General features: G+C 40.4%; 1 protein-coding gene across 3 annotated transcripts in view; it reads right to left on the bottom strand.

The window, feature by feature from the left end:
• The window catches only part of DAAM2 (dishevelled associated activator of morphogenesis 2), a 212,608-nt gene that overhangs the window by 80,675 nt on the left and 118,251 nt on the right, over positions 1 to 13,682 (bottom strand). For all 3 annotated transcript variants that reach the window (XM_053382937.1, XM_053382940.1, XM_053382938.1), the window contains one exon: positions 3,191 to 3,265. In XM_053382937.1, the coding sequence (XP_053238912.1) occupies positions 3,191 to 3,265 (75 nt within the window). The remainder of the gene's footprint in view (positions 1 to 3,190; positions 3,266 to 13,682) is intronic.

Here is a 13,682-nt window from a genome sequence, read left to right as displayed (position 1 = left end):
ATAAATGAAAGAGGGTAAGGATTTGCTGAATTGATTATGTAAATGGGAATACAAAAAGGGGAGGTGCGAGGAGGTCAAGGAAACAAGCAAATGAGCTTAAAGATATCAAAAAATGGATTTGTTTTTAATTTTTTCTTACCTATTCGCTTTTTGTATATTGTATTTTCTTTCTTTTTTCTTTTTTATGTATTTTTGTATTTTTTGTATTTTTTCTTATTTCTTTCTTTTTTATGCTTTTTATGCTTTCTTTTTATTCTGCAAACCTCTGTTATTTGTAAAACTTTAATAAATATTTTATTTAAAAAAACTGAAGCGCTCTACCATGTCATGTGACCTGTGGCCCTCTAGCTTCCAACATCCTTGTCCAACAGCCATGGTGTCTGGGGCTGATGGGAGTTGGAATCCAGCAATATCTGTGGGCCACAGGTTCCCTATTCCTGTCCTAGAGAATCATGCTTATTTGGGGGGCAGGGTAGAGGCAGGAAGATGCAATCTCAATGACAGGTTCCTCAGAATGTGATCTGGAGCTAAACTTGTATTCCTTTCTGCAGTGGCTTATCAGCACCCTCTTTTTTTCTGCAGTGCCAGGGAAGGGGGTTGACCCACCAGTGCCCACTTTTGAAACATATACTGAAATCACCCTATGATTTAGGGTGCCATGAGTATAGAACTAGAGCTTTGTTGAAATTGAAGGATTCCTGAATCCAAAATGAAACAGAGCCAAATAATCCCAGCATTCTGGGATAATTATAGACAATTAGAAGCTGCTGTCAGCAAAAAGCTCTTCTCACTCCTACACAGTCTTGGCCTCCACAATTGTTTCACTTCATTACCATGAAGTCATATCATTGTATGGTAACATAACTGCTCTGTCATGACAGTCATGTGACCACACAACGAAATGACTTCATGGCAAGTTATATGCAAATAACTAAAAAAGAATAAAACCCTCACATAGTGACTTTGTCACCTTCGCTTTCTAGGCGTGGTGCTTACCTGACACCACTTCGATGGGGATTGCTAAAATGACCCTATCAAAGACGGAGTGTGGTAGGTAGGTGGTCTACACAACCTCTGCAGCTAGCACTAGTGGGCTGGAGCACCACCATCATCATAACCAATAATATTTATATACAGCTTAATATGCAAAATCCCTAAGCAATTTACATAAAACACAGTAAGATTGGAAAAGGGAGATGTATATACGACATTTGAAACCCACATTGGAAAGAAATGCATCCGTAAAAACAGAGAAGCCATCTCTAAAACATGCAGTTAAATATCAATGAGCTTATGAGTCAGGGAATGCCTGCTTAAAAAGATGGGTCTTTAGGAGGTGTCTCAACCCTGTCCAGACAGGGGAGGTTGGCATATCAGTCAAAGCTGATGGAAGACACTCCACATCGCTGAGCCCACTTCAGCCTCAAATGACAGTGAGGGATCCAGAAGTACCCCCAAGATACATATCTGCCCCATCAGAGGGAGTGCAACCCCATCTACATCTCAGAGCACATCACCATCTAGACCTGCTATGTCCTCATTCCTTTTAATCTGCCTGCACCTTAATTTGAACTGCAATTCTATACACCCTCACCTGAGAGTAAATCTCACTGAACTCAATGAGACTTGCTTCTGAGCAGGCACACATAGGATTACACTGTTCTGTCTCCCCCCCCCCCCCCGTTCCCTATCATTAATAGTGGGGCAGAGAGAAGCAAACGAAAATGACCCGAGTAGATTTAGCGTCCATCTCTGAGATGTGCTGAAAGACGTATTTCTTTTCTGCTCTATAAAGCTCTTGTGCTGCAAGCAAATCATTTCCAAACCATGAAAAATAAATGTGTAACAGCTGTATTGATGACCTCTGACACACACACACCCTCTTTTAAACATCATGTGCTCACAGCAGGATAGCTGTGGCTCTAAAGAGCTACTTCTGAAGCTATCATTCATTTGCAAACCATATATATATATATATATATATATATATATATATATATATAGGAGTGCCGATATTGACAAGCTTCCAAAAGCAACATGGGGGTGTAAAGGTAACTTTTCTATTCCACAGGAAAGCAGGGAATGGGTTTATTTGGGTTGCTAAGCTTAGACGATTGAAGACAGAAAGGAGAATGTCTAAGCGTTCACGTGCTCATGTTGTTGGGAGAGAGGGAAAGAAATGAGGGAAGCAAAGGGCAACCATTTCCATATAAGCACCCATTGGTGCCAAGATCCATTCCAGTGGATTACCATGTGGATGGCACATGTTGGCTGGGCCCACTTCAACCATGGCTCCATGTTGCAGTGAGAGGGCAAGGAGGGAATAATACCAGAACAGCCAGAAAGGCTATAAGCTGGGTGGTAGAGTATGTGATCTGAATGCAAAAGGTCCCAAATACAGTCTCCAGCATCTTCAGGTAGGACTGGAAGAGACTCTTGCATTAAATGCTGGAGAGTCCCTGCCAATCAGTGGAGGCAGTACTGAGCTAAATGAACCAATGCTCTGACTCGGTATAAGGCAGCTGCCTACATTCCAATCAAAGATAAATTTTTAGAAGGAGGCCTAATATTGTTTTTCCATTGGCTAGCCACTCATTGGCAAGAACACTGCAAGGTGGAAACAAGTTGACTTCTTAGTAAACTACTGGGTAGAATATTGCCTGCACACTTTTCCTTCTTATCTCCGCCAGTGCTATTTTTCTAGAAAAAGAGGTGCCAGAACTCACTATGAATTCCTCCCTTGTTCTCTTATAATGGCAATGGTGCCCACCTGAGAAGTGCCAGAACTGAGTTTCAGTGAGTTCCTGCTGAAAAAAGCCCTGATTTCCACAAGTGGTTTAATGTTTATGGTGATTCAGGGTGGTATTGACTCAGAGTAGACCTACTGAAACGAATGGACCTAACTTAGCTATATTGTAATGGATCTACTCTAATAGTTAATTGAATGTTACCATTATTGTAAATTAAACACATAAATTAATTAAAGAAAATAGAGACATACTCTACTGTTCACAAAGGCTGAAAATTCAGGAAAGGGGTCTAGAATATCTCTGAGAAGTCAGACCCTACCACAATATGGGAGTGGGGGAAACTGATACGACAGTGCCTCTAACCCACTATGTCAGAATAGTCAAGGCAACCATATTCTCAGAGAAAGCAACTTTTCGACATTATGCCGAAAGGTACTTACTGCAGCCATGGAGTTGATGCGGTCAATGTAATAGTCTGGCCAACTTGTAGCAAGCTTATTAGGGTCTTCTTGCTCCTGAAAAGAGAAAATCAAAATTATATGAGATATATAAGAGATTGCCACAATCATCATCATCATCATCCAAGCTATTTTCTTTCTGCACCATACTTAATTTTACACACCTCTGTCATGTCATCTGCTAAACTTACTTATCCCAACCATTGTACTTTTTCCTCACAGGGCAAGTTGCTCCAACTTGTTTAAAATTTTGATTGCACTTTGGTGAACTTTTCAGAGCTATACAGCATCCCTTTCAAACAGAGCTATACAGCATCCCTTTCAAACTGTGGTAACCAGAACTGTACACAACTGTACACAACTGTTCTCAACCACAGATTTGTGTAATGGCATTTTATTACTGGCAATTTTATTTTCAACCCCTTTCCTAAAGATTTCTAACATGGATTTTCCCTTTTCAGAGCTGTCACACACTGGGTTGTCATTTTCACTGAGGTATCCATCATGACTTCATCTGAGATATGTTTCCTGATCATCATCACTGCCAGCAGTTCAAACCCTATACAGTGGTACCTCGGGTTACAGACGCTTCAGGTTACAGACTCCGCTATCCCAGAAATAGTACCTCTGGTTAAGAACTTTGCTTTAGGATGAGAACAGAAATTGCGCGGCGGCAGCGGGAGGCCCCATTAGCTAAAGTGGTACCTCAGATTAAGAACAGTTTCAGGTTAAGAACGGACCTCCAGAACGAATTAAGTTCTTAACTCGAGGTACCACTGTAAGAGCATATGTTAGGATATTTTACCCAAAATTTGCATCACTTTACACTTGTTTACACTGAATTGCATTTGCCGTTTTAATGCTAACAAACCATGATCTCCAAGTCAGACGTTATGCTGAGCTAGATACTGTAGTTTGCTTCTCCCTTATGAATATTATTTGCAACTTGTCTCCAGGGTTTTACTTGTGTTCAAGTGAACCTGAGTAGAAGCACCCTGCACTCCTCCCCCATTTTAAGACAGGAAGGTTGGGCTGATGCCCACTGAGATGCAGGGCTTCTAAGCATGTCCCTGATCCTGTCCACACTTTTAAACATCGCAAGTTCAAGCAAATGGCTAAACACAGCTCTTCCAATTTCCTTGTTTCCACTAGCAAGTAACAATAAGGTACCACAGTGCCATGAGTAAATGGCAGCCTTTTCTTTGCTTAAAGGGAGGAGAGGGTTAGATGAGCAGTTTGTGTCTGCTTCATGGACCTGCAACATTTCCAGTCACTGGGATGCTTCCTCCCATGTGATGCCTCCCTACAGAGGCAAACTTATGTACTGGGGCTTATGTTAGGAAGAATAACTACAGAAAACTGCTGTTTGTGCACATCAGGCATATCTATCTTCAGTTCATAGCAGAAACACACAATCCTAAGGGACTGTTACCTTGCTTCCTGGCCGCAGTTCCCTATCCTCCTTGGCTTATGCAAATAACTAATAAGATCAAACAAATTGGCCTAAACCCTGAAAGCCTTTTTATTGGAACTCTGAATAAGGCAAAAGCAATTATCACTCAGAGACTTTACGATGTCGAATTACAACAAGAAGACGCCCTACTCCCGGAGACGTATAGATGTTTAAAAGCTTGGCCTAATTTTGCAACTGCCCCTTACTTAACTAACATCACTAACGAAGCATATAGATGGGCTTTCTCTAGAGCCCGCTTTTAGACAATGCCCTCAGCAGTGCTGTACGGCAAATTCACACGGGTACCAATGCATGCGCGCCTCTGCCCCTGTATGTCTAATAAGGTAGAATCTGTCACACACATCCTTCTATTTTGCGAATTTTATAGTGAAGAGCGAGTTCAACTTATTTTGCCGCTTTTATCAAAATTCATACCCCTACAACATTATTTGGAATCCTCCCCCGAAATTCTACGAAAATACCTTCTGGAAGATTCCTCAAGATCAATATCATATGAGGTGGCCAAATTTTGCACTTTAGTAATCAGGAAGCGTAAATCTCTTCTGTTGAATGGCACACTGCGAAGTTCCCTTGTGTAATCCTTTTTTTTTTCTTTTCTGATGTTGTTGTTGATTTCTTTTTGTTTGATCTTGTGGTGTTTAGTGTCACTGGCTTTTGCCGTAATAAACTTGGATTGGATTGATTGCAGAAACACACAATACAAAGTTGATAACCAGTGCATTACTTTTAGATAATACTGTAATTGTATCATGACTCGGATACAAGAACAGACACAGAGAGCTAATCTATGCCTACTTAAATAAAGGTCATTCCAAAGAGGGATATGCTTATATGGAATCTCATTTATAAATGATTGAGGTAGAGAAAGCTTCTAAATTTATCCTCTCTTTTCTTTTCCACCAGTTTTCATGTATTAACTATCAATCATATTGTGAGTCTAGTCTAAGGATTTGCCACTATTTTTTATCCCTGTTTTCAGGGGAGGGGGAGCTAGGTTGGTCTTGTGTCCTATTTTACAGTCCTCTACTTGGAAGGGCTGTCAAAGGACAGTTCTCTATTTTAGAGGCAAAGTATGATTTAAAGATAAGGAACAACACAAAGGGGGAGCAGGAACCTTGAAGTTGCCCATCCATAGTTAGCAGCGCCTGCTGTCTTCCCCACTATGTGTTGAGTCCTAGAGGTAATTATTATTTTTAAATTTGCATCTATACATATCAGGTTTACCTTTAAATTTGCATCTATACATATCAAATGCAATCAAATCTATACATATCAAATGCAAGTTTTATGCAGATCTGTGTCTTCCTTTTTCCTCTGAGAAACATGAGAATTATTATTATTATTATTATTATTATTATTAAAAGTTGCTTTTCTAAATATTAGTCCTGAATACAAATTGGATGTAGATATTTCACACACCCATTTCCCTGTATCCACTTCCAGACTTTAGTTTTTACTGAATACAAGGAGCTGAAATAATCACAAGGGTGATTTTGTTCTAAGTGTCAAAACATTTTACTACTTCAACCTTTATTCTAGTAAGCTTATGAAGTGTGTGAGAAATGGGTTAAGACAATATTGACCAGCTACTATTCAAATAAGCTCTTCTATCTACAGCAAATGCAGGAAACCCCTTTTTATGTCCACCAAAGCCATTCTTGCAGACACAAGAGTTTGGGATGTATATGAGATACAATTATTCATACCATTTGATAATGGCTCATCTCACCTCTCCTCTTAGCCAGCTGCTGCTGGGTGAACCTTTATAAGAATCAGAATTTGTCTGGAGAGGCCCACAAATTACTGCTCTCTGGGGGAAGGGCACTGTTTCCATTTAAACACAAAACACAAAACTGAGTATTTTGGAACCTGGATCAGCAAGGAAACTCTTGTGTCAGATGACTGCAAGACAACTTAGCATGAGTGGTGGGGAGGAGAGCTTTCGTGCACCAGGAGATGCAGAAGGAACACACTGGCCCAACTCTCTAAAGCTCAACAACTTTTGGGGTGTCCTGGTTTTTACTTTTTAAAATATGGCAACCCTATAATATATGGAAACAATTACCCAGCTACAGGAGCAGGGCATGAATGGAATATGTTATAGAAAAGCCTACTTTAAACTCCCACTGAATAGTGTAAATATTAAATTTAAAAACAGATGGCAATCTGGAGTATTTCATAAGCAGCTGTCTCATTCTTCCCAATGCAACAACACTATAATCAATATGAGAACCATCTTCCAATTCCAGACGACTGCAATGCAGTCAACATATATTTTAAGTACAGAAGCTTACTGTCTTCAATAGGCCCCCTTCCAACATGGAACCTGGAACCTGGGAGATTCAACAGTCTTCAGTGAGTGTTTAAAAGAAGTAGTGGGGTTTTTTGTATTTGTGATGGTACTCACTGGCATGGAGTACTATCACCTCTTTTTTGTTGCACATGGCACATATGTTGTGGTGGCACATATGTTTTATCAAGATATGAGTACCAGCATCCCATTTTTATTTTTACAAAAATAAAATAGCACTGGAAACAAGAAACCAAACAAACAGAAGTCGGTCTATTCAATGGGTATTTATGGATTCTCCGTTAAGTCCATCTAAACACCAGGAAGAACTTTCTGGCAGTAAGAGCTGTTTGACAATGGTAGACTCTCCTTCCTTGGATGTTTTTAAGCAGCGGTTGGATGGCCATCTGTCATGGATGCTTTCGTTAGATTTGACCAGACCAGACCATGCTTTGCTTTATTCTTTGGGGGAAGGAGGCAGATGACAGATTTGAGGCTAGTGTTTGTTTGAAAACCAGATTTCTTTAGGCTGAATTCAACAACGAAAACAACTTTTAATCAGCTGCTGCATTGCTTGGCCCAGTTCTGCAAGGTCTGATTTAGTTTCTCTCTCCCCACCCCCCTCAAATCTATGAAATATGGAACATTCTTCAAACTAAGGGATGCTCGCCTCATTGGGCTGTGATCAATTATACTTCTACTGGCTGGCGTTCTCTGATTAATGTGCAAAATATGTACAGCCTCTTCCCCCTAAGCTATAGGACACAATATACATTTATAACTGAAGCTTGAAACAAATTCAAGATTTTCCAGACTTCTTTCTTACTCTTTTTCTCTCTCACACATACAGTATATACAACTCCTAAGGCAGGCAAGTCACAAGAGCCTTCAGTTTTGAAGCAGGACAGACCAAATGGTCCAAGTTAATCAGTGGGGAGAAGCAATTGCAATGCACTCTTTCCCAAAAGGTACAATTAAGCACTTACAAAGCATTGTTAGACACTTACTGATACATCTCCCCCAAGGGTTCTGAAGGCAAAAGGAAATAATTGTCCCTTCCAGAAATGGGCAAGAGATGTGTGCAAACTTTCCTTTCAGTTTCTGCGAAGTAAACTGTGAATATTCATCGATAAACAGCAGCTTAATGACTATGAAAAATAGACCTATCCAGTGTGAAGAACAGGTGTGCATAACTGCTAGTAAGGCCTAGCAACAAAAGTTAACAGTTGAATCGCATAGCTTGTTCTTCTTTGTTGATAGAAGGGAGAATCAGGCCTCTCTATAATGTGGTCAACCTTTTCTGGCTCACTTTTCCATATGTATATATTTGAACAGGAAGGAGAAGGAGGCTTGAATAAACTGCTTTTTAGCTAACCAGATTGTGCCAGAACGCAAGAGTTTTCATATGTGCATTTAATTGCGTAGATTGAAAAACCTGCATCAAACACTATGCGCAATCTTGTGACTTGAAGTAGAGATTGAATTGCTCAAAGTAAGCCGGAGCTGCAAAACTGCAGCCGCTCGAAGCAGTGATTTAATCTTTCAAAACTCAAAACATGTCTGTGATGCTCAATTGTGCATTTTTTAATATTAGCGTAATAGCTCATTTCCCTATTACTGTGGTTACAGATTTGGTACCCCTCCCCCCTGCCCCAATAAGTGAGCATATACTAAGGTCAGAGCACACATTACAGCCACAACAGAAAGGCTATCAAGGCCTGCATTAACACACCCAAGTGCTAACTCCTCTGCACTATGGCTTATCCAACTGAGAGTCTCAGGAGAACATCAGAAGGGCCTGATGGATCAGGCTCATGGTCCATCTAGACCTGTTCTCACAGTAGCCAACCAGATGTCTGTGGGAAACCCACAAGCAGAACCTGAGCACGAGAGCACTCTTCTCTGTGGTTTCCAGCAACTGGAAATCAGAAGCATAACTGTCTTCCGGGTGTGGAAGCAGAGCATAGCCATCACGGCAAGTAGAAACTGATAGCCTTATCTTCCATCCAAGTCTCCACACCCCTCACAGAAGTAAATGGAAACACAGAGAATCAGGATTAGCGACTCACAGTGCAATCGTGAAGATCCACATAAGAAGTGGGTTCTATTGGAGTCAAGCATCTATTGTCACAGGGTGGCTATGGGCCCCATCCCTATCAGGTGCCAAAAAGCGAGGTGACAATGAGCCTATCTCAGCTGAGCACCAGCCTCACGTTCTAACCATTGGACTCTACAATTATATAATTCTATTAGTATTTCTATATGTAAGAAGTGGAGCAAAGGAGGAAAAGAGATTTTTTACACACACACACACACACACACACATATATATATATATATATATATATATATATATATATATATATATATAAATACAGTATGTGTTTCCCTGTTAAGGAGCCTTCCGACAGCACAGTGATTGAGAGACTGTTTAGGAGATCCTCTTACTCCAAAATACAGTGGCAATATATTAAATGTAACCCACAGTTATCTCAATTGCTCCTCAAACTTTTTCTCGTCACATTTTCCAGAACATGTGGCATGTCTCTCTCTCTCTCTCTCTCTCTCTCACACACACACACACACACACACAGAGAGAGAGAGAGAGAGAGAGAGAGAGAGAGAGAGAGAGAAAGAGAGAGAGAGAGAATTCAATTCATGCTTCACTTAAACAATAATAATTATTTCTGTTTCAAATGAATTGGTCCTAACTAGCTTAGGTATACAAGAAGAGAATCCGAAACCTTTGTTTTGTTTTTCAATCAGGGCTACCCAGCAGTCAGCAAGGCATTCGAAATGGTCCAGCATTCCAGACCTGGATGGAGCTAATGTCTGGGTGCATTATGTGAAATGTGAAGACTGGGGTTTATTTTTTTAAAAACCCAAGCATTTCGAGAGACCTCAGACTCTGATTTAAATAAACTGTGTAATTGCAATGTTTAAAACAGGCTTAAACTTTACAATAACTGTATCTGGTACAGACCCTTCCATGGCTGTTTTTGGAGGAAAATACCATTTTAGGAAACTCTAAACTGCTGTGCGACTAGCTTACATGTTTTTTTTAAAAAACAAAAACTCCCTCATATTTGAGAGCAAAAGGTAGATACCCATCCCGGCAATCCAAATGCAAGAATAGCTTAAAGGACAGCATATGCTGGCATCCGTCTGTATCAGGAAACAATGAAGGAATGTGCCTTTGGGGGTGAAGTCAAAATGTTGGAAGGTGACAGCGCCTGCAGTGGCTGTAAGACAGCATGGTACACAAACATTACATTGCTGTTTTCTGCCCCAAATAGGTTGTGTGTGGATGACACACAGATGGATAGAAAGGCATTTGGTCTTATCCAGCAGGGCTCTCATCAACTGCACACATGCTTTTGAGAACCCTGTTCCATTCATAGCTACCAGATATAGGTATACATCTGTTTAAATACGTGGGTATGTTATTCATAGTTGATGTGCTTGCTCCGAGAACCAGGACCATAGAGCAACAGTCATGAGGGGTTCTACAGAACCACCTATAAAGACTGCCTCCTCCACTATGGATTCCCTGCTAACCAGTCCCCTTCACCCATTAAGTTAGAATTGTGAAGATACTGGTAGCTCCTTAATACAAAATGACCCTTTGGAGATCTGACAAAGGAAGACTTCACATGTTTTCTGCAAAGGTTATAAAACTTTATTTAAGCACACACATTTTTAAAACCTGCCCTTTTAACCCATTTTATCGTATTTCAAGAGTTAGAAATTCTTCCTTAACATGAGGGCAAAGACTAGCTGGAAATGCAATTAATAATAATCCTTCTCATTTTTACAACTTATTTTCTACTACTATCAATTTTTTTATTCCTTTCTTATGTGAAACTTACATTGTTGTAATTTTGGCAAAGACTATTTCCACCTCTACTTGCATAGTGGAGAATAATAGAAGTCTAGGTTTACTTTCTAGCACGCTAAGGCGGCTAGCCTAAAACCCTTCTCCCCACTGTTCTAAAAACTCATTATGAAGGATCAATAAACCATTTGATCACACACTTTGTAAAGTCTAACCACAAATACTCTTTGAGTTTGCTGATCATGTGTTTGCGTTTGCTGATCATGTGTTTCAGTACTGAAAGTGCCTGAATGTGTCTGGATGGTGCCCAATGCAGTCCACAATTATACATTTCATACATACCAAAGCTCTGTTTTATTCTCCATCTCTGAAAGCGGTAGACCCTCTCTCCTTTTAATCCCCTTTTCTGCCAAAACCCCTCAAGGCTCTTTGCCTGGCCTTTGCCAATTCTCTCTCCTCTGACAGTGCAACCTCTACTCCAGTGACATCAAAATTTCCCCCTCAATCAAATCCCACATCTCCACTTGCCTCTCCAACATTTCATTCTGGATGATTTGCCAACACCTCAAATTCATCGCATCCAAAACCAGTGTCTAATTTTTCCTGTCCCTTCTCTGCTGTCTCTTGCTATTAACATTATTGTTCAACTGATCACTCAATCCTACGGGGAGCTTACAGCCCATCAATACCCCTGGGAACATGTACTTTTTCTTTTCCACATCTGTTGTCAAAATGCGGGTTTGTACACAGATATCATGTAATTTCAATGATGAAAACCGAAATACCAGCTTCTTCAATACATTTGCACCAGGCAATCGGTTTGATGCATCAGGCTCTAGGAACCAGCCAAAGCCATCTCTCATCCATTCTGAAGGAGAAAGCAGGAAGTAGCAGTGGAGGTTCCCCCTCTCTTGCCTCCTGGGACATCTGTGGTCACCACCCTTAGGTTAAGCAAGAAGGTTCTTTATACCTAAAATCTAAGGATTTTAAACATCACCTCACCTGGCCGAGATAACTACATTTGTCAAGTGACACCTTGGTAATATGAAACACTGAAAACTTTATCCTTGAAAACCTCAAAAGATTGCGTAACTTGGACCTTAGAGCCCATTTATATATTAACAGTTGTTCCAAGGGGAGACAGCCTAGGGATGACTGCTCTCAGGAGCATCTGAAGTAACAGAATCATGGGAAGCGGGACAAGAATATGGCTACTTCCCATGCCAAAGACACCCCATGGGATGCAGAAGGCAAACATTTTTTACAGCCCTACTTACATGACTCACATCCTTCAAATATTACCAAGAGTGGTATGGGAGAAGCAACTTCTGATAATATCAAAAATGTCGTTAGCTTGGCTGAAATAACCAGTTGTGTGGAATATTCTGACTAGCTACATTCGCATCAAGTCATTCTGGCCAGCTACCCTCACAGTTTGAGCCTAGTCTTTTGAAGGCCTGTTCTAAATTGCTAAGAGAAGTTATTCTGGACCTCAGATTTTCAGACATCTGTAAGCCTTTTAAAAAATTGGGGGGGGGGAGAAGTGGAGAAGCTGCAAATCTTCTCTGCCTTTCCCATGGTAAAAGAAAAGAAATTCTTCAGGTTTAAAAAATAAATATATAATTTTCAAGGGCTTGACCCTCAGCGACCTCCATTCTTAAGATAAACAAATGAGCCAGCATTGCATAACGGAAACTGTGAGTTAAGCTGAGAAAGTTAGAGAGCGCAAGAGAAAAAACAGAACTCTCATCCCTTCTGCTGTTCCCCAGAATACGGCTGACATTTTCAGAGTTTTATCTAGGAGTGGATATTCTTCAGTGGAATGTCAGCACATAGATGGATTCCTGAGAAAGAGTTCAAATCGCTTTTTCCTTTATGTCAGCAAGTATAGAGTGAAACACGAATGAAAGCTTTACCAGAAAATATCTGTCACCTTTCAGGTACTATAAGTGGCCAGGAGAACAGAACTTTGTTGATGATGTTGCCTCCAATCGGAGGATATGTGCATAAGTTTAATAATTACACGTGTAATTTACAAAACAGTAGACTTGGAATTGTCAACATTGTTCTCAAGGAACTTCCATTTCTGGTTTCCTAGACAAGAGCTCTGTTGTCATTTTTAAATTTTGTACCTTGCCTGGAAAATATTAGGTGTAATAAATAATTGACTCATCTTTCTTATTGTGATGCCCTTCCTTAAAATCCCTTGAGGTAAGGACCAGTTAAACTTGTTGTTTGTTGTTCACATTGTCAGATAAAGGCCAGCAAAAACACACTTCAGCATAGTAAGAATCAATGACACTTTAATATGCTAAAACTCTGGTGTGCAGATATCATCCCAATCAAAATGGAGGTAGTAGCATCCATTGATTTACCTGCAAATTGTCCTTGCAGCAGCTCAGAAGTAACTCACTCTCTCTCTCTCTCTCTCTCTCTCTCTATATATATATATATACATATCACACCCATCTGGCGGGGTTTCCCCAGCCACTCTGGGCAGCTTCCAACTGAACTACCACTGCAGCAAGCCCACTAGGAGATGTCCAAATGAACATCTTTATGGCAAAGAGGTCTCTCTGCAAGACATCTTCAACTAAGCTGGCTTGCGGAGGGCTTGGAGGTATGTGCTTTGGGGGTAGATGATAGCAAGGAAAATGTGAATACTGTATTGTATTTCAGCAACATCAGGCTGGCCATTGCACAGATCCCCATAAATACAGCAGAAATTTACAAAACAAAAGTAGCCAATAAAGTACTGAATAAGAATATAGATTATGAAGCAAACACGCACAAGACATAGTGATCCCTCAACAAGCTAGCTGTGAACATGTAGCCGAAACGTGTTGCAGAGAAAAACTGTTTCATGTGCAGTGAA

Source organism: Podarcis raffonei, chromosome 3, assembly GCF_027172205.1.
Source record: "Podarcis raffonei isolate rPodRaf1 chromosome 3, rPodRaf1.pri, whole genome shotgun sequence".
Lineage (NCBI taxonomy): Eukaryota > Metazoa > Chordata > Lepidosauria > Squamata > Lacertidae > Podarcis > Podarcis raffonei.
The sequence above is the reverse complement of the archived record's forward strand: the minus strand, read 5'-3'. Positions and strand labels throughout refer to the sequence as shown.